This window comes from Diaporthe amygdali, assembly GCF_026229845.1.
Source record: "Diaporthe amygdali strain CAA958 chromosome Unknown NODE_5_length_1802954_cov_64_987939, whole genome shotgun sequence".
Classification (NCBI taxonomy): Eukaryota; Fungi; Ascomycota; class Sordariomycetes; order Diaporthales; family Diaporthaceae; genus Diaporthe; species Diaporthe amygdali.
In genome coordinates, this window is record NW_026517025.1 from 23,126 (window position 1) to 43,708 (window position 20,583).

Here is a 20,583-nt window from a genome sequence, read left to right on the forward strand (position 1 = left end):
GTTCTAAACGCTTCGATCGAGTAAAAAGTTGAAGTCCCTCAAGATGCCGGGCCTCGCCTTAAGAGATGCCTCCAGTGATAGTCTATTACCAGGGGCTAGAACTGACAAGAGGTTTGTTCAAATCACATTCTCGGGCATGAAATGTGGTTGGGTAAACTAGCTAAAGACGGGTACTTGACCAGGCACTCGATTGACGACGAGGAGTCGCACTTCTGTACTCCCCTAGGGCGCGCATCGTCATGCTTGCAAAGAAGACTACCCCTGGTGAAGGACATCTTGCTTGCAGCACTCGGATTTCTGGGCCTGTCCGCTTTGTTGCTTACTCTCTATCTTTCCAGCCAGGCCAAGACCGACAACAAGGACACAAGCGGCCTCTGGAGGCAATCCTGCTACTGCGGTAAATCCATCGCGGAAGCCAAGACAATGGGATGCAAGTATGACGCCCTGAGCTCAGCGTGGCTCCCGCCGCACTGCCGCGACGACGACCTGACGGCCGAGTTCCTGGCACACGAGGACGGGCCGTGGGAGTATTGGGCGGATCAGGCGCATACCAAGTTGCTCACCTTGGAGGAGGTTTCGTCATTAGGTACGTACTTCTTCTTGGCGGGAAATTGAAAACCTAGTGTTGACTTCTCTCATGCTTCAAGCCGACGAGCCTGGTGCTCTTTTCCACTCGACAGGATGGGAGCACCGCACTCATTGTTTGTTCTACTGGCGTAAGGAGCATGATTGCACATCAAGGGGCGGCAAGTGGATTGGAGATCATGTACAGCATTGTATCAAAATTATTGACCAGCAGGGCGGCTATGGGAGCGTCTCGGATGTCGTTCTAGACGCTTATGTAGCTGACGGGAAGCGGCACCGTAGTGTTTGTATAGATGCATAGGTTATGTTATAGATTATTTTACAGGGAACTGCACCCATGAAGTCGAGAATGAGGATGTTTAGAGACATTTCAAACTTCTTGGACAAAGTGTTCCAGCCTAAATTCTGGTATAGACTGGAGAGCGTCATTTGCGAATGTTTGTTCACACGATAAAATCGCCTTGCCACTTCGGATGCACTGTAGTGCTTTTAGTCTCACGAAGAAGCGCAGAAACCGAGAAAGTTACGAAGAACAAATACGATCACCTTCATGCTCTTCTCATCCGCCTTGTCTAATACTTGATGTTCCGGAAGGCAACAACATCCCTTGAACGCAGCCCTTCTTGGCCCACCAGTTTCTTTCATCTAACATCTCCGACCTGTCTCATCCATAGATCGTTGTATCTTCCTCCCTGCGCAAGTAGTTCTTGATGCGTCCCGCCTTCCGCGACTTCGCCATCATGAAGGACAATGATCTTATCTGCGTGCACGACTGTAGAAAGCCTATGCGCAATGATCAAAGCTGTCCTCCCATTTCTCAACTTATTCAAAGCCTCCTGAATGCTGGCCTCTGTCACTGTATCAACTGCGCTCGTCGCCTCGTCCAAGATGAGAATCGGTGGGTCTTTCAGGAACACCCTCGCAATCGCCAGACGCTGAATCTCACCGCCTGACAATTTGACGCCTTGCTCGCCGACGCGGCTCTCGTAGCCCTCCGCAAACGTGAGAATCCTGTCATGGATGGAAGCAGCGCGACAGGCCTCGAAGATCTCTTCGTTGGTTGCGGTAGGCCGCGCGTACAGTAAGTTTTCCTTGATGGTTGCGTTGAAGAGCAGGGGGTCCTGTGGAACGACTCCGAGTGCTTCTCGAAGGGAGCCGATTGTGACGTCTCGGATGTCGTGGCCATCAATGGTGATACGGCCCGATGTGACGTCGAAGAAGCGTAGGAGAAGCTTCATGGTTGAAGACTTGCCCGCTCCTGTCTCGCCGACTAGGGCGATGGTCTGCCCTGGGGCGACCGAGATGCTCAAGTCCCGGATCGTCGGCTTTCTGGGGTCATAAGAGAACCCAACATTCTCAAACGCGACGTGACCCTTAACACTGCACAGCTCAACGGCGTCGTCCTTGTCGAGGATGGTCGACTTGGTCTGCAGCAGTTTGAGCAGTCTCTCTGCATCGACCAGATCCGTCATCAGGTATCGGTAATTGTGAGAGAGGAACTTCATGGGCCAAATAAGACTCTCCCAGTATTGAATGAAAAACACAAAATCGCCAGGGGTAGCGCACCCGTTGTATATGTCATACAGAATCAAACTGGAAAGGGTGAAGAACGTGATGGGTGCCAGGAGCTCAAGCATCGCTTGGACAAGGGCGTCACGGACAGCATATCTGCGACTGGCTTCAAGTTGTAGGTCTACGGCCCGCCCAAAGCGTCGTTTCTCGAAGCTGAACATGTTGAAATAGCTGACGGTCTGCCAGCCCTGGATGGCCTGGTGCAGGACCCGCGCCTCTTCTCTTTCGGCTTTGCTCGATACACGGCGGTTTTCAATGTTCGTGCTCGAGGTGTAGATTTCCATCGACATGAAAGCTCCTGCAGCTATGAGCATCGTGAGACCAACATAGATATTGAACTTGATGTAAAGCATCCAGAAGGCGACAAAGAGGTCCAAGATTGTGGGCAGTATGTCGATGATTGCGGTTTCAAGGAGGTTAGCTAATGACTCCCCCTGCTCGATGGCCTTCATGATCTCCGCGGAGTCTCTCTCGGAATGGAACTCCATCGAGAGACTCATGACGTGGTTGAAAGCGACGTTAGTGATCTGTCGATACGAGAACTGCTTGACGGGGATCTTGGCGATATCTTCGACCAGACCCAAGCCGGCGTCGTCGTTGATGAGTACGAGAAGTAGCCACACGAACAGAGCACCGTAAGGAGCCTGCTTGTCGATTACCAGATTCGTGACGATACCGAGTTGAGCCGGGATCAAGACGTTGAGCGCTCTCCTTCCAGCGAGACAGATGATGCACAGGAGAATGGAAAATTGAACCTTGCGATCCTTTTTCGGGATTATATACGGAAGGAAAAGGGAGAAGTCTTTGAGATATCCTAGCCATCCACCAGTCTCCTGGAGGCGTTTCGCCCGTCGTCGCTTGATGCTAGCTGCATCGTCATCGTCATCGTCGTTGTCGTCGTCACTGCCGCTATCGTAACCACAGTTACCCGTGGTATCCTGACTGGAAAATTCCGAGTCGGTGTCGCCATGGAATGGCACACTGCCATATCCGGTCTGACCAGTCCCTGACTGAGCTTGGACAAAGGGCTCGCTTTCCTCCACATCAAGCTGCTGTCGTGTCGCAAGCTTTTGGGTGACGCCCGTCAAAATCAGAAGTATTATCGCTAAATGCCTGGCCGCTTGGCAGCAGACGCTTGCGATCTTCCAAGACGTTCTGAGCCCATTTGAAGCGGCTAGAACAAACAATGGAATCTCGAACAGAAATGTGATGGCGGATGCTCCCCGGAGGATCTGTCGAGAGTGATTTGACGCAAGCCAAGCGCTAGACCAAGCAGTGCAAGATAGAATGAGATGCACGGCGTGCGGTGTTCCATTGCCGAGAGTATGACCTTCAAATCCAGCGATAATAACTTCTCCCAGGTACGTAGTTATAATAGTAAGAAGTAAAAGTCTTAATGATGTTGAGTAACGTATGGGCGCTAACATACGTGTCTCCTCCTGAACTTTGCTGCTATGTCGAATCCACGTCGATATAAATAACAGAGAGAAAATACTTAAGGCGCAGCCGTACTGAAGGGCTTGGCAGACCTGGAGGTGGGTGAGCATGTTGCTGGGTGTTTGAGGGTCCAAGATGAAGGTCAATTTGACATCAGGATGACAGGACCGCTGCCAGTGTCGATTGTGAGAAAACCCCTCACTGGCAGCGGACACTCCCGTCAGTTTGCCCAACTATTTAAAGCAGTCTTTGACCGAGTGCGTAGGAACCTTTTTGGAGTGCAAGAATCAGTTGGGCTCATGTCATCTCAATTCTTGAACAGCTGAAAGTGACTCACGCCTAGTCTAGTCATAGAACAGTGCGGCAGTGCATAAGCGTCACCGAGGGGGTAAGTCGGAATAAGCGACGTTCAGGATAGAAGTTGATAGACGAATGTTCCTCAAACTTGACCTGCAACGAAGAGAACATTCGTCAATTGGAAAAAGGAACTGTTTGACGTATCGGTTATCAGACGCGTGTAGGAACGCATGACTTAAAAAAAATGTCGATTTCTATTTTAGATCGTTGAAATTATGCTCGCCCTACCGAGGCTAATACTAATGCGGGCTGCGGCAGATCCTGTCCTCTAAAACAATAACGACCTCTGATAATACGTGAGGCGCACTGCGCCCAGAGATGGCCCAAGACGTGGGTAAAGACACATCCAAAAAGCCTAGTGAATCATTGAAAATGTCCCAGTCTTTACGTTGCAGTCACCATGACTCACTCTGGAGTCCTCACTTCATCCAGTAGAAAAGCTCTTCAGGAGGCAACGAATGAGCAGAATTGAAAACTCTGAAATAGTCCGAGACTGCTCGTCTAAGGTAGGTATGGCCAATTTCCGCCACAGTTAGGTTGATGAGTCACTGGGCGGTGCAGAAACTCATATTTAGAATACGTTAATAAAAGAAATCGTTATTTACATTATAGATGCGGATGTATTGAAAGACTAGCCAGACTCATAAAGAGCAAGTCGGAGGGCTCCAGAGCTCAGAAAAGCTTGAAGCCTTATGCTAGCCGAGATCTCAGGGCGCTGTCACCCAGACGGTGTCCGTCTAGTTGTGTCGCTGAACCAGGACTATGACATCCGCCAGTCTTACCTGATAGTGATTGAATTGTAAGGTAGCCGGCAGGGAATTGCTTACATAAACGCCCACAAACTCTCTAGGCTTTAATTTACTTCGGACCTCCGCGGCCCTGGGAATGGCTCCCCTCTCAATAGACAGCAGTGCCAATTTAAACTTCAACTGATCTACTCTGATCCCCTCTCGCAACACGTGATTGCACAGCACCGAGCAATTGCCTGCAATCACCTTACAGCTTTTCGCTCTATGACACAACTCAGACGAGTGGGGAAGTTACCATGCTTCACGAGTGAAGCGCCTCAGGGCTGCAAGTAATTCTGCGAAGCCGCCTCCAATTTTATGAACCCGCATGGTGCATGATCATACCTCGCATCTTCATTCAGACAATATTTTAGAAGAAGGTACCACGTCATGATCGCAGCCACGGCAGGATATCATGAAATCGTACATTACTCCTTTGAGGGCAAGTTCGCCGACCAGGATCCATCACCATTATCTCTAAGCTGCATTTAGCCATCGATCTCATCTCTCGCCTTTACACTTACACCTGAAGTATAGCGATCGACAAGGTGAACAAAAGTAGCACTAATGACCGAGATTTATCTACATATCGTAAGAGTGACGAGCGGGATCCCAGCACCGCTTACCGGTGCTGTAAACGAGCGGATGCGTCCCCCCACTAATCCGTTAGACAGGTATTCAGATTGGTTTGGAATATCGTTTCCGGGTTGCGCCCTGCCAACCTAGAAGCGAGGCATACCCAAAGCCTCTCGTCGCCCTGTACTCGCAGCATCGAGATACGGTACTTCTCCAATCCCCGACGCTCGAACACCCAATCTAATTCCCTCACCGAGATGCGTGTCGGGCTGACATTTGTTTAGCATTCCAGGGCTCTCCAACTTTGAACAGTGTTGTACTAATGAAGATGGAATCGAAGACTTACCGTGGCCGCATGTAATGTGCAGACATTGCTCCATATCGCACAGGCGCCTTTGGTCCAGTGCATTCTGGCGACGCAGTCGTGGTTACGCGTAATGAGCCGCATCAGATACTCCCTAATCATCTGGTCCTCGTATGCCCACACCCCATCGATCCTCGACACATGCAACCCCACGCCCGCAAACACACTCTTCCACCCCGTTACTGGATGGGTGCGGACCACCGGGTGATGGGGCGCGAATTCAAAGCCCACGTTGAGGGGTGAGCCACGTGGTGACATGACTTGGTACCCGCCGGCCTCGCACGCCGATTTGAAAACGGGTTGCGCACACTCCGCAGTCAGAGTCTCGAGGAATCGTTGAAAGGGCGGCGAGAGACGGTCATATAACTCGTAGCCGGACACCCAGAGGGTGTCACCTCCGGCGGGCGGCGTGACCTGCATCCGCAGAAATGAAAAGTCGGAGGGGCACGTCTCGAAGAGACTGTCGCTGTGCCACTCACGTCCGAGTTCTCGCGGCTCGTCAGGAGAGTTTCCAGGACGCTTCTTCATAGTTGCGTACAGTTTCTTTTGTGCTTCTGAGTTGATCACATAGCTTTTAACAGTTATTAGCAACTGCTCATATGGCCCCCTCCTTTGGTCTGCGTAGAAGACTTGCATATTCTTGTCCGTGGTGCCATCAGCCATGGGCACATTATTTGGGTCGTTGTAAAGGGGATGAACATGGAGGCCGTTTTCGTCTGGTCTCCCTGTCAATTGGCCGAGCAGGTTGGTCACATATTTCTGCTCGTCAATGGATAGATCATCTTGGGGGGCTCGGAAAAAGACCACGCCGCGCTCGCAAATAGTTATTGCAAGGTCGCGAAGTTGCTCTTGAGCATTGGCTGCCGTCAGAATGTCTTTGATGCTGGCGGTGGGATACTCGCGGCCGATGATTGGAGTCACATCGACATATTCCAGATGATCGATCGATGACCCTTTAGTCATTGGCGCACGCCTCAAATTCTCGGGTCTCACAGAGCCCATCGCGTTTTGCGTTCAGAGATGTCTCAGAGGGTGATCCTAGGAAATCTTGTTCGATGACTCGAAGATAGTGAAACCACTGCACGCCTCTTGATACCTCGATGTCGTCGAATTCGGGAACGCATCCCTCGCGTTAAGCTGCCAGAGGAAGATACGCTTAGGGCCAAGACGGACCTGTTAATATACTAGACAAACACTGCATTACTTGATGGGTGATCTGCAGCGAATATAGGGCGGGGAAGAGGGGCAGTATTGAACTAGTCGCCCATCAATTGATCACCTGGCTCGCTGCAAGTCGGGTCATATTAGGCCCTCATGTAGAGGGGCCAAGACCCTCACGCAGTCAGCAACGCCTTCAGCCTATTGCGTGCGGGGAATCTCAGTAAACCTGGAAACGCGGTCGATCAATGTAACCCATCTATAGTTGCTGTCAGCAACTGAAGCTCGCTGGAAGGGGACAATATGGAGAAACCACGGACCCCTGTGCAGGTTCACCCTGTCTTTTCTGGCGGCAGTCAGCCCAGGTCTTCCGCTATTCCTAAGACACAGACTCCGGTGACCGTGGCCTTCTGAGTTCAACATTGAACAATCGTCTGTTCTGGGTTCGAATCTCACATCTGCAATCACTTAGCAAATCATCTGGGCTTAGCAACCAAAAGTTCGCGATGGTTGCAGGCGCCGTCATCTCAAGCAACCCGCTTAAGCTCGACTACCGAAGCCACAGCAAGTGCCTCGCGATTTGCGCAGTCATTACCGTCTCAAGTTTCCAATATGGGCTTGACTATGCACTTATCGGCGGCTTCATGGCAATGCCGGGTTTCCTTCAGGTCTTCGGATATTTCGACGAGACGACCCGGACGTGGGCGATCGACACTACAGTCCAGCAGCTTATATCGTCGCTCATGACTGTTGGCACCTTTGTAGGTTCACTCTTGATAGGCCCATTCAGCAACCGTTTTGGGCGAAAGAATGGTCTCTGGACCGCCTCGGCTTTGAACGCAATTTCGACCGCAATCATGATGGGGACTACGACGGTGGGGCCGCTTTACTTTGCGCGTTTCTTACTTGGTACGATCCTATATCCATTACCTACTCAAACCTAATGTGCTTCTTCTGACGACTGCAAAACAAAAAGGCATATCCGTGGGCTGGTTTCTCACTTTTGGCCAAGTTTATATCAACGAAGCAGCACCAGCACATCTGCGTGGTATCGTGTTCGCGGTGTACCAAACACAACTCAGTATCGGATCCGTTGTAGGCGCGGCTGTGGACTATGGGACACATAAAATGGCGGACAAGAATGCCTACCGAATTCCCCTAGCACTCTTCTTCATTGCACCAACGATCCAATCGATCTCGCTCATTTTCTTCCCCGAAAGCCCCCGGTGGCTGATGGCACATGGCAAGGAAGAGAGGTCCGAGTCAGCCTTGAGAAGATTACGAAGCAGTACCATCGAGGAAGCAGCTTTTCAAGCAGAGTTGAATGAGATACGAATCTCCACGAGGCAGCAAGTGAATCAAAGCAAACGGAATAAGAAGCAGCTATGGCTCGAGATTTGGAACAAGAGCAACCGTAGAAGAACGCTACTTTGTATTGCTGTGGTGTGCTTCCATTGTGCTGCAGGTGGGCATCTACATAATTTTTGTTTTCCCTGCTCACCCCACTGCCTCATACCTACTGAAATTCTGACTTATCTTTGAACAGGATCCTCTTACTTGACGATATACACGACTTATTTCCTTACAACAGCTGGAATTCCGGCAGACCGCTCCTTTGAGTTTTCTACAATGATAACGTGCATGGGCTTGCTTGGGATTCTGTCAAGCTTTTTTTGGGCTGAAAAGGTCGATCGTCGAGCCATCTTTATGATTGGGGTTGCTTTTTGCGGACTCACGCAATTGAGTTTTGCCATAACCTGGACTGTAACTCCTGGCACCGAGACAGCTGGCAAAGCTGTAGTCGGTCTTATTGCAATCTTCACTTTCTTTTACACTGCCTTCGGTAGGTTCGATTGTGAATAGTCATGCCTCGGATGAGAAATCTCTAACATTTGTTCTAACATCTGTTTTACTATTGCTAGGGCCGTACGCATGGATGGTAGGCGCAGAATATCCCAACAACCACCTTCGTGCTCATACCTTTGGGCTCGCCACAGCTCTGAACTTCCTGGGCAACTGGATTGGAATTTTTACTGCTCCTTATTTTATTAACCCTGCCAGCTTGGGATGGAGTGCAAAATATGGGTGCGCATCCTTCCCCAAACCCTTCCACAATCTTTTATTTAATTTCATTCAAATCTCCACATCAATTGACATGTTAAATACAGATATATATGGTTCGCATCAAATGCGATTGTATTTCTATTCATATACTTCTTCCTACCAGAGACGCGGGGTCGTACTCTGGAAGAGATTCATGAAATGTTCGAGGAGCGTGTTCCGTCTAGGAAATTCAAAGGCTTCTTGTGTGCAGCAACGCAGGCGATGGCGATTGAGGCAATTGAAAAAGAGCGAAACGCGCACGTTGAAGAGGCTGATACGCCATAAATCTATATACGAAGTTGGATCTTGCCGTTCAAAACATATTTTGTGTGGTATCTCTTGCGAAGAAATCGGAAGCCGGATGTCAGGACATGTTGGGAAGCTGGGAGCGATGAATCGATGATGGTGTAGACACGCAGATGGGGCAAGTCGCAAATAGCTGCGTTTACTTTCCCATCTATTTAAGAACTAAAATAGGAACTGAGAAGTAAATCTAAAATTCACTAAACAGTTCTCTATGGCAGCTGAACTGATTCGTGTTCCACCGTCTTATTGCGAGCCATTAAACTTCAAATGCAGTACAAGAACCATCAGCAGTTATTAATCACGAGAGCTCAAACTCATATGGCTGGTAATCCCGACGCCGCGTTGGTTCTCATCATTGCCGCCTTGGCGCTTCGTTCAAGTCGTCGGCATTCTGCTTGGCCTGTCGGGCCGTCTCTCTCTCTCTCTTTCTTCTTTGTCAGACTGCGAATCTTGTTAAAAGGGTTTCAAGCCATGACTACAATTTCATCCAATGGTGTTAGTTTCCCGCTGAGTGAACTTGTACTTTGTATCACTTAAAACAGTGCGACTCGAGAGACATCGTACAAATTCCGTCAGCCGTCATCCATTCACCGACACTGACAAAGTACATTTTCAGCCAGATCTCACCTTGAGAGCCATTTTGCAACATTTAGTTTCCCGAAAATACATGTAAGCCCTTGTCCACGGATGTCGGCGTCGGGAATGCGTAAAACACAGATTAACATAAATATGTCTCCTAGCTCCAGATGATCTCTCCCTCCATCTGACCTACACAGGAACCATCCGAAAACCGTCTAAATGACTTGAGAGCTTCCATTAAGTCTTAGTAGCCTTGACCATAACGCACCATATCCTATTATCAACAAGATTACTGGTAAGGGTCGCCGCCTTCATGGAGATTGAACAACTGATGAGAACCCATAACAGCCATAACAATGAAGTTGACCTCTATCACTCTTCTCCCGGCCGTGTATGGCTTAGCTAGCCTAGCTCAAACAACAACTCTAGGCATCGGTCATGGAGTCGCCAACTACACAGACGGGCATGCCGACAATGCAGTTTGGGTGCTCGGCGACGACCCATGCGATTACATTTACATGGGTGTCTACGGAGAGGACATGTGCGAGCTCAATGATGGATGGTTCACGGCACCTGATGGCTGTTCGTACCATTTCACGGGATGCGGGACCGGGATAGGGAACTTCTGCCTCTCGAATGCGGACGGCTCCATCAAGTCGTGTCCCGACTGGAATCGTGAAATCCACGCGGCTGAAGGCTGCAGTGGCCCGGCAGGGAGCTACTATGTCGACCGTTACTTCATCTTTTAGGGGTCGCTTGGGTGAGGCTGGCTCTGTCGGCAACTCGGCCCATGACAGCGGGAGAGCGAAGGCAAGGGGACATCATGTGACTCCATGCGCTAGGCAGGCGGATGAAAAAAGCCCGTATCCAATTTCACGCAGCTCCTGGGTCCAACAGGCCGATTAATGCTTTCAAACCTTTCGACTGCCTTTATCTAGCGACCTTGTCTTGGCAAGTCTTGGGACTGCCCAGACTTCAGCAGTTCATGGTGCATGGCTTGCCCGGTCCAAACAACTCAATATGCGAGCAGAATATGTGTGGGATGATCTTCTACAACACAATATGAAATACCAGTGTGTCATAGCTACAGCTTTATTTAACACAATCTGGTACAGAGCTTGGTTGTATGTATGACTCTGTTGGCCACTGATACAGGATGTTGTGGTTCTTTTGCTGGTATATTCATTATAATTCCTGTTTATAGCGTAGAGGTTCTGTCATTAATGGTTTCTTCACCTCTTTTAAATAATTTCTGACCTTTCCTGAAAGCCGCTATTCACCGCCGCAGGGCGGGACCTCGGTCAATCTTTAAATTAGCATTGAAGGGGTCCATAAACTCGATATCGTTAATCTTGCAGGACATGCTATGTACGGCAATACCACGACCACACGAAATTACCGTTTATTAGTCCATGTTTAGTATTGAATTTGCGGTAAGGGCTGTATTAAAACAACGGTGAATGTTGTTACCTTGTTTGCCCTTATGGTAATCTTATCGAAACATGGACACGCGATCCTGACAAATTCTTTCATTCCTGCAGACAGGACCTGGGCTCTGGGAATCAGTCAACAACGTGGTATTAAACTCGAAACTTTACAGAAACTTGCCCAAGACATCTCACTCTCGGATAAGGCAAGGGCTCAACAGAATCAGAGGTATAGATAAGATTGGCAAACTGTTGCGAAATCACATTCTTCCGCATTTTGGTTTTCCTGGCTCTCTAGTTGGGATTGGATCAGTCACATGCTTGAATATCAGAATCTCATCAAGGGTCACGTCATTGGGCCGATGACAATTACATTGCATATTATTTAGCTACTGCTCGATCTAGAAAGAGCCACTCTGATTCCTAATATAAAATCACGGGCATCCAAGCGTTCCTCCCGGCATCAAATGCACTGATAACATCCTTCTCCAGGCCAACTAATCGAACTATACACAGCAGTAAGAAGAAGGACTCGTATAAGATTTCCAATGAAAGAGCATTTCAAGGCGAGCCTGCCTCGATTTATTCTACGGAGACATAGCTGGACCGGAGTTGTCTTCTTCCAGCAGCTCAAAGAACTATCTATACATGAGGACACCATCTGCTGTCTTGCGGGTCATGAAGAGGCCCTTGGTCTCAGAGGATGGTGTGACATGTGAAAACAAGAGAACAGTAGGCCTCTGCCTTCCTCGCAATAGAAGCAATCCCCGCTTGTTTGGTGGCAAGCTCTGCGGCGTGGACCCTTTATTACGAAAAGCCTTTGCAGACCCATTACGTAGCACACATCCGGCACACAGACTGAGTTCTCGAGGGGCGGGTGACTATTGTCCAGCTCCAGCCGGGAAAATGGGAGGTCGCACTGGACAGCAAAGTCACTGTCGATCACGTAAATGTAAACGACGAAAGTGCATTTGCACTACTCTCCATTTACACCGTCAACGGGACCAAAACACATTTCCGCTCGCTAGACATGGGAGAAATCCCCTACACGCATCACGGCTAGAAACAGGCCTCCAAGGGTGCCAGTGAAATGAGCGTCTTTACCTGGAGAGACTGAATTATCATGTTCAGAGGGAATAAGAATAACAAACGAAAGACTACACGATCATCTTACATTAAGGATCTATCCCGAGCAGCGCCATTGAATTCCGGTCGACTTCAAGAGTAGGTTTATGACGATTAAAAGACATTACCAGGCCTCAGACATACCTTCCAGAGGCCGCACAGAGATTCTGCCGTGTAAATTTATACTGTAGATGCCCTCCACAGTTTGCTTGTGAAGGTGAGGCGTCATATGTATCGTTCTCCCGGTCGGCAGAGATGATTTCAGACCGAATTGTCACCAGAGTGACTTCACAATCGCGTCCAGTACCTCATAGGACAATCAAAGAGTGGTTAGGAAAGGCATTCGGGACTCCGCGCGGGAGCTGGGAACGAGCCGGATTGTATTTATAAGTGTGAAGGTAAAGCGGCGGTAGGTTGCGCTGAATCTGAACACATTAGTTTGCCTTAGTAAGGTTGCCTTGGTGAGGCAGCGTGAAAGCGCTGGTTGCAAGATGGTCGTACTCGCGGGTTCCGAACCAGTTCACGAGTTCAGACTTATCAGAATACTTGCCGCAACTTTAGGAAGGCATATCGAATGATTTCTTCACCTATCCTCAGCTGGCTGTTCTGCTACATACATGCTCAAAGACGCTATTGTATGATAAAGTGAACAGTAAGCTACTAATTAAAGTTACCTCGCTAAATATTATGGTTGTGGCATTGCTAGCTCATATCTTCCATCATTGTGTGAGTTATGTGTTGAAAAAATCCAATCTTCTACTGGTCGCTGGTCATACCCAGATATATTCTGGCACAAATTCACACGCGTACTACAAGTGGTGGACGGAAATGCAACCATATCCTCGATCCTAGATTCCATTGAAGACTAGAACACTGGAGGACTGTATATCTGATTGTCCATTATAGTTATATTATATAATACTAGCCCGTAGCCAAAACCCCCGAACCACCATCACCGGTGAAATTGCAATATTTGGTTGTAAAAGGTCGGAGCTTCATACTCAACTTATTTTTCAAGAGGTGTGGGAACATTTGGGAGTGGTGGGCGCGCTACCAGCGAAATATGTCTTGCCGTAAACATTATTACCAGTATTCGCTGCAACGCTCGCAGGGGGGTTGAGTGGACCACCCTTGTTGGTGCTGTTCGGATAGACAGCAACGTCGGGACTGAGGGCAGAGGCAGGGCATCCCAGGATGGTCGAGCTAATACCGACAGCGCCCAGCTTGGCGAGAGCCCAGGTAACCTCGGCCTCAACGGATTGAGCTTGTCCAGCCAAAGCAAGGGGAGTGATACTATTCAATCCCATAACAACGTCGCAAAGTATGGTCTGCGGAGTCAGATTGGAAGTTCCCAATTGTGCAATGGGCATCGCAACAGGATTCTGCGGCCGAGTGGTTAGTGGCCAATAGCATATTCGACGAGCCTTGGAATACTGCAGATAAAATACGCACTTTTGTGTAGATGGCACCAAAACCATCAGTGAGTGTCTGGACAGCTCCATATGGCGTCGCACGACGATACCATCCTTGTTCAGGCCACCTTTCTGGCACATACTCGAATTCGCCAGTCGTACTGTTGTACCGAGCACCAATAATGCTTGAAATGGACTCATAGTTGGCAACACCACCAGCACCATAGGTTCCGTTGGAGAAGAAGTTGGGATAGAAGGCGAAAGCACCAAGGCTGACTATAGAGGGAAATGGGAAGTAATATAGGTAAGGATTGTTTGTCTGGCTGAACTGGGAATTGTAGAGGTATTGGTTTGCCATGGTTGTCAAGCCGAAGTCTTTGGAGGCAGCCGCTAACGCAACGTTTTGTTTGAAGAGTCGTGAGGACAGGTGATGATTGTCTCCGCATCCATTATAATAGTCCTCGCGGTTGGGTGAGATATCAGCTTCGACTGTGCTATGGCGGTTGAGACCGCCAACTTTGGTGGGACTAGTTCCAAGGTACCAGGACTCGGTCGCGATGTCGCCGTCAGTCAGAACCGCGAAAACCCCGAGTAGAGTGGAGAGATCAGCTGCCATATTAAAACCACGTCTGTTCCAGTCGTCAATATTCATGGATGATCCCAGCAAATTTGGACTAATTAACTTACGCAGTCGCTTGGATAACCTGACCGAGATTGACATATCCATTCCTGGGAAGATAGCCGTAGTTTGCCAAAAGGTTCAAGCCCGGGCAAGGGCCGCGAGAGTCATTTGGACCCGGAGCCTTGAAGGTGTATCCCGCCTCCGGGCGTTTGTTGTCGGGGCTGATGGCCGAGGCGACGGAGCCTAGAAGACCTGTGATGTCTCCGGTGAGCGATCCTACAACACTGCCAAGCCCACCAAGCCCACTAAGCAATTGGGGCGATGGGTCCGGAATTGGGCTGCGCTTCTCGACGACGCGCTCCTCTTCTCGTTGCTGCTTCAGCTGCTCCAGCATCTCCTCCCGTGAGTTTACACCGGCCATTTGCGGAAATGCCCAACCCAAAGTGGGAAGGAGCGCAAGCGCGTGGAAGGCGTTCGCTTTCATTGTCGTCAAGTGTTATGAAACAATTCTGGCAGAGCATTGAGTTCCGAGTGGAAATTGTGTGCAGGTATGGCTGTGAGATGTGATTTTGAATCATGGGATTATATACTCCAGTACCGTCAATGCCACTTTAGCCTATGAACAGTTTTGAACAAGGTTGACATCATGACTCTAGTCAATTCAAATCATCCTCAAGTCATATCAAAGCACCCAAAACTCATTGGACACAGACATAGATGTAGCACATACCTCCAAGAGCCCTTATGCTTGCTATGCGGTGTGAACTGACCTGAGGCTAACCGGCCTAGTACTCACGGTAGATTAAGGCGTGATGATCACTGAGGAGGTTCTTGGAAATAATGTTTAACCTCACTAACCCAAGCCACGTATGTCACACGACAATATCCGTGCTTATTATCTATCAATTGTGTAAGCTCAGTGATGTTCCTCATGTTTGCAATTATTTTCGAAACATTAACGACTCTCATCCCATCACTGACTGTCATCATTAATCACTCCCAGCAGGCGTCACGAAAGAAGGCAGCAACCGGTACTATTCAATTGCTGCATTGAACTAGTGGACTGGTATTTTACCCACAGTCGTCCTTGATTTTGCGCGAACCTAAGTCGCACAAGCGTTAATCTTGCATGCTGGGCATTTGGTCTTAGCGGCGAGCTGAGCCGTTATTACCACAGCGCGTTTTTCGACACAACAGTATCATTGCATTCAGCGAAGCGGCTCATGCACTCTAAAGCCGATGATCTTAATATTTCGATATGAGCAGACCAGTCCTTCACTTCAATGGCGTCTTGTGCTTACATTAAAGTTGCATTACCGTTGCATATTAGTCGCGAATGCAACCGGCAAGAGAGCAGATCCGCACGTCATTAAGGACATGGCGTATAAAAGAACAAAGCCATTAGACGATACGAGGTCGAATATGGCTGCTACGGCACTCGCACAGACTCGCGAAAGACCAAAGACCAGACTGTGGCTTTTTACCGAACGCCGTTTTTTCTCCGGGATAGCCGGGCGCGAAGAAATCTCAAATCAACGACATCGTAACAATAAATTGCCTCACGTTTCTTCTCGGCAGCGTTATGTGACGTGACAAGCATGTACTCCGCCTCAGTGAGCCTCAGTGAGTCGCACCCCGTCTCTCGTGCTGTGGGTTTCCGTTCGGAGCAGGGGTCCGAGGCTAGGGGCCTCCCCCCACCCAAACCGGGAGACGTTCAGCCGTTGCTAGGCTCTGGAAAGTCGGGCGTTCCCTTTACTACGTCGCATGGGCATCCAGCCATGATCGTCGGCAATATTCCCACCGAGCAAGTCTCCCTTGCTCGAGTCCTATGCGAGTGTGGCCTTCTCAGGACTAGGGCGAGGCGTACCCTCCATGAGCTCACTCCTTGCAATTTATCTTTGGCAGGATACGTGAGTGCATCAACAGGATCATTCCTGCGATGTTCAACATGAATGCCCGGAAATAACTCTATGTTAACTTTCACAGACCGAAAAGGAGCATTTCCACCGTGCACAACGGCCCTAACGACCCGCTCAACACCATGCAGACCGGCGCCAATAATGCAGCGCCACAACCGGACACATGTTCACACTGCCGGCCGCACTATTCGCTACTTTTAAAATTGCTCGCCAAGCAGCACCAGTGTCCCGGTACCCGTAAAATTACATCTCCGCGGGTTTCTCAGAAGCTCCACAACCGAGCAACCTTGCACACTCTACCAACACCACCGCCTCCGTTCTAGCATAAACACCTAGAGCCCTTTAGAAAGGAGCTTTAGCTCGCCTGGAGTGGCCAGGCACGCTGCCAGCACGATCACCACTATATTTCCCAAGGGCAACGTCTGTGAGTCATCGATTATTATGGTGAGGGGTGCCAGCGCTTTCAAGCATCTGACTGTTCGGTGGGGAAATCGAGTGCATGGGAAATTGTTGCAGACAACGGAGATTGAATAAAGAACCCCTTTAGGCAGCAGCTTTCTGACAAGCAAGGAATCTCTCGTCTGAACGACTTGAACATCCCGAAACTCGACCTGCTCCAGATGCTTCCTGACGATATTTGGCCGGAGGCGTATCGTGAGGCAGTGAGATTGACAAATGAGAATAGAGCAACAGAGGTACTGGAACAGATTAAATACAGGGAAAAGGGACAGACTGAAGAGCTTTTGGCACGACCCAGGTGATCTGAGGAGGCCGAGATACCTGATGCGGAACGCAAGATATAACCAGCACTCATACATGAGAAAAAAGTTGCAAGGCACTTTCATAGCACGATTCTACTATCAGTATAATTAGAACAATAGCTAAGTTCAAGTCATTGATGCTCTGCGAGGTACTGTGACTTGAATATATGATTTGTGACTCTCGTGTCCACTCCCTCCACCTCGGGAAGTCCCACTTCTTATCTTCATTATATACCAACCTGAACTGAAGCCTGGAGTTTAGCAAACCCTCTTAAAATCAATCTTGAAGGGGTTTGATGCAACTACTTCAAGTTCTAGACTCCAGCTCGGACATCCAAGGGAATCACCTTGCACCACCAAGGATCAGCAGGGCAGCTAGACAAGCACAGGTGGCGGGGATGTTGTCAGAGTGTGGTTCTGATGGGCGGAGTCTATCCTCAGCACCGTCACCCGAGAAGATCAGACACGATAATTTATAATCCATATCCCCCGTCTCCGGAGGTTGTGCCAATAGAGCTGATGGGAATCAGTAGATATTTAACTTCTTGACTTAATCGTAGTCATAAGGGAATAACTTAGAGCCAGCAGCAACAGCCCGGATAATGTTGGCCTCCTCCATCTTGGCCACCAAGTTTGCAAGGACAAAGTCGCAGCCCCTGGCCATTCTGAGTGCCATTGATACTGGGAGGTATTCAATTTGTAGGGATTTGGTACTGTTATAAGGTACCTCGCCAATGGGAACAACTACCTCAGGAGCACCAGCTATCACGGCGACGCGTGAATCGCTCATACCAAACGGGGGAGCGGTAGGCGCCGAGAAGTATTGGTCTCGGTAGGACGGCTGCCCGCTCTGCCAGATGTAGGTGTAAACGCTCTCGGAGCATGACTCAGGGTCGTGACGGCCGTATGCCTCGGTGGAATACCACTCTGCGAAGATGGATATGTTGCGGAGGGCCTGGGCGTAAACCTCGTCAGGGGCATTGACCTGTCCCCACTGCCAGCGAGCTAAGGGGCCTGGGTTGACGTAAGGCCTGCGACCGCCGTTCTTGGCGGCATAGTCGCGGAAGAAGGGCTTGCCGAGTAGCTGCCACTGGTCGTGTGAGATAAAGACAGCGTAAGTCAAATTTAGCATCTCGTCGACAGCGGGAGCGTCACTGCGGGTGTCGGCCCAAAGCTGGGTGTAATTGGCCGGAAGCGCTTCAGTGTCGAGGAAGTTGCCCAGCTTCTGAACGAAGTCTTCTACCATGTTCACGGCGTCGGGGCTGATACCGCTGTCCCATGCGCTTGACATGGTGGGCGGGTAATAGAGAGTCTTAGGGAACGTGGTCCAGTTGGATTGCATATTAGGGTAGAAGGCCTTCGTTGCATTGGCCCACAACGTGCCGCTGCGGGCGAAGATACCGGCTGTGTCGCTTACAGGGGAGAGCGGAATCACGTGGTCCAGAGAAATAGCACCGGTCGATGGTCTGTTGCCGAAAATACCGTTTGATCCGGCGGGCCCGCGCATGCTGCCACCAGTATCACTGCCCATGGAGAGGTCCAACCACTCATACGCGCCTACACCCACTCCGGGACCCGTCGACGAACCGCTAGGGTCTTGGTAACCGTCACCTCGAGGATTAAAGGGAGCATGGAGGTCGACCCAATCAGCCGTGGCTTTATCCCCGTTGGCGAACTGCACAGTGCCCATCTTGCCCACGAGGACTGCACCAAGGTCGATGAGGCGCTGTACGGCCGGAGCAGTGTTGTTTTGTCGGCCATAGAGATAGAAATAAGCGCGATTGCCACCGCTGGTGCCAAGTCCCTTGACGTGGAAAATGTCCTTCACGCCAAAACGAAGACCGGCGAGGGGCTGCTGCTCGGTGGTCTTGTAGTACAACCTCGACGGCACCGCGACACTCTTGGCCATGACGTTCTCCGTGATAGCAGGCAACGACATGTAAGCTCCCTGCTCGTCGCTGATAACGCCCTGAATGAAGGCAAGATTGTTGTCATCGTACAGTCTGTAGGCCTTGAAGATGTCGCCGGTGACAGCAGAGGCGAAGTAAGGACCATTTGGGAGATTGGTGATAGTTTTGCCAGTCATGAGAACCTTACAATTTCCCACGGTGCCGCCGGGGTTGATGAACAGCTTTACATTCGAGCCCCCCTGGCTGGACTCGAAAGATGCAGTATCAATGACCGGAGCAGGATTCTGTTCGGTAGGCTGAAGGTAGATTGTTCTCAAGAAGGCCGGTTGAAACACGTCGTCCAGCTTAGTGTACTCAGAGGTGATGTTGGCGAGCTCCTCGGCACTCAAATATCCGGATGCAGTCTGGACGACGGTCAGAGGAAACAAGTCGTAGCCAGGAACAACTTCGGCGGTGGCCAGGGTCCTGTGAGTGCAATTGTTGCTGAGCTGGGCAATCGAGGAACCAGGGGCGTAGTATGATACTCCTTCAAACTCGATGACCCGTCCTTTGTCTACGAGGGACGCGGTCACATGTCCGATAACAACCAGCCCCAGCAGGAATAGCCACATTGTGCTGGATTTTGACTTGAGACTGCCGGTGATGCCTAGGTGTCGACGAGATGTGAGGAGGTCCTAGTAGTTTCTAACAAGAAGACAGATAAAGGCCGCTGCTTATATATGTTCTCGGAATCATTCGCATTCTGATAGCTGGCATACCATAGACCGGTCGGCTGAGATCATCAGGGATCAGTCCTTCGCCCCGGCCGTACCGAGAATTGAACTCCACTTGCAAAGAACAGGGCGGGTTGCGCTGGGCATTGGTCACCGGCACGATTGCCGGCACATACTACAGCCTATTATCGAAGACTTTACTAATCAATGCGCGTATTTGATTCTTATATCCGAATATATAGCGTCACTTACTCCATTGTCTAATCATTTGAGATAAGGATGCAGGGAACGTTATGGGTAGTCTTGTCCAGGCGTAAGACCCGATCTAGGGGTGGGGCAATAGCAGGACCCCATTGTCAGAGGCAGTGATAAAGTACCAGGGATTTTGATACTGCAGAGGTAGAGCGAGAGATAAGAAACTAACATTCCTCTTGCCGGATAGTCTTGGCAGGCCAGCCGCAAGCGTAGCCATATTGCTTTTCCATTGTCGCCATGCTTTTTAAAATCTGTATCTTACTTCACCTCTGGGTCCACATAGCTTAAAGTCGACCTTGAGATACGCTGTCTTGACGTCTGACACATTATTTGTAATAATATGAAGCATTCACTTGATAATTCATAGGTAAAGCTATTTCTTTCCATGTTAGTAGCTTTGACTTGACAAGTGAAGCATCTCTCACTTCTGAAGCTCACCTGAATTCCTTGTTCAGTATCATCTCTGAGGTCTGGAGAAATCAATTGTGGCTGGTTTGGGGTTTTGTCACAATTCCTGAATGTGGTGAAGCTTATCAGGCTGACATGAAGCCAGTGAGCGTGACTTTCGAGTCACGTGATCCACTCACTGAGGGTCGTGTTAACTCGAAACTGGT

The 20,583-nt window shown here is 49.7% G+C and overlaps 7 protein-coding genes across 7 annotated transcripts; 3 read left to right on the forward strand and 4 right to left on the reverse strand.

Annotated features, from left to right (window-relative positions):
* Positions 1–43: 43 nt before the first annotated feature.
* Positions 44–886, forward strand: J7T55_015142 (uncharacterized protein; the record flags this gene model as incomplete). Its single annotated transcript, XM_053139350.1, has 3 exons — positions 44–111; positions 183–586; positions 648–886. 3 exons carry the CDS (start codon positions 44–46, stop codon positions 884–886), a joined length of 711 nt encoding a protein of 236 aa, XP_052996872.1.
* A 340-nt stretch (positions 887–1,226) lies between these two features.
* J7T55_015143 (bc transporter) lies at positions 1,227–3,704 on the reverse strand (the record flags this gene model as incomplete). Its single annotated transcript, XM_053139351.1, has 2 exons — positions 1,227–3,389; positions 3,687–3,704. The coding sequence occupies 2 exons, from the start codon at positions 3,702–3,704 to the stop codon at positions 1,227–1,229; spliced, it is 2,181 nt and encodes a 726-aa protein (XP_052996873.1).
* A 1,463-nt stretch (positions 3,705–5,167) lies between these two features.
* J7T55_015144 (uncharacterized protein) lies at positions 5,168–6,681 on the reverse strand (the record flags this gene model as incomplete). The annotated part of the gene is made up of 4 exons (XM_053139352.1): positions 5,168–5,216; positions 5,366–5,397; positions 5,479–5,496; positions 5,662–6,681. The coding sequence occupies 4 exons, from the start codon at positions 6,679–6,681 to the stop codon at positions 5,168–5,170; spliced, it is 1,119 nt and encodes a 372-aa protein (XP_052996874.1).
* A 662-nt stretch (positions 6,682–7,343) lies between these two features.
* Positions 7,344–9,225, forward strand: J7T55_015145 (uncharacterized protein; the record flags this gene model as incomplete). The annotated part of the gene is made up of 5 exons (XM_053139353.1): positions 7,344–7,746; positions 7,814–8,302; positions 8,384–8,680; positions 8,760–8,922; positions 9,006–9,225. 5 exons carry the CDS (start codon positions 7,344–7,346, stop codon positions 9,223–9,225), a joined length of 1,572 nt encoding a protein of 523 aa, XP_052996875.1.
* A 956-nt stretch (positions 9,226–10,181) lies between these two features.
* J7T55_015146 (uncharacterized protein) lies at positions 10,182–10,574 on the forward strand (the record flags this gene model as incomplete). The annotated part of the gene is made up of 1 exon (XM_053139354.1): positions 10,182–10,574. One exon carries the CDS (start codon positions 10,182–10,184, stop codon positions 10,572–10,574), a length of 393 nt encoding a protein of 130 aa, XP_052996876.1.
* Positions 10,575–13,390: 2,816 nt separating this feature from the next.
* Positions 13,391–14,895, reverse strand: J7T55_015147 (uncharacterized protein; the record flags this gene model as incomplete). The annotated part of the gene is made up of 3 exons (XM_053139355.1): positions 13,391–13,759; positions 13,830–14,418; positions 14,477–14,895. 3 exons carry the CDS (start codon positions 14,893–14,895, stop codon positions 13,391–13,393), a joined length of 1,377 nt encoding a protein of 458 aa, XP_052996877.1.
* Positions 14,896–17,641: 2,746 nt separating this feature from the next.
* Positions 17,642–19,612, reverse strand: J7T55_015148 (glutamyl-trna subunit a; the record flags this gene model as incomplete). The annotated part of the gene is made up of 1 exon (XM_053139356.1): positions 17,642–19,612. The coding sequence occupies one exon, from the start codon at positions 19,610–19,612 to the stop codon at positions 17,642–17,644; it is 1,971 nt and encodes a 656-aa protein (XP_052996878.1).
* Between the last annotated feature and the right edge of the window lie 971 nt (positions 19,613–20,583).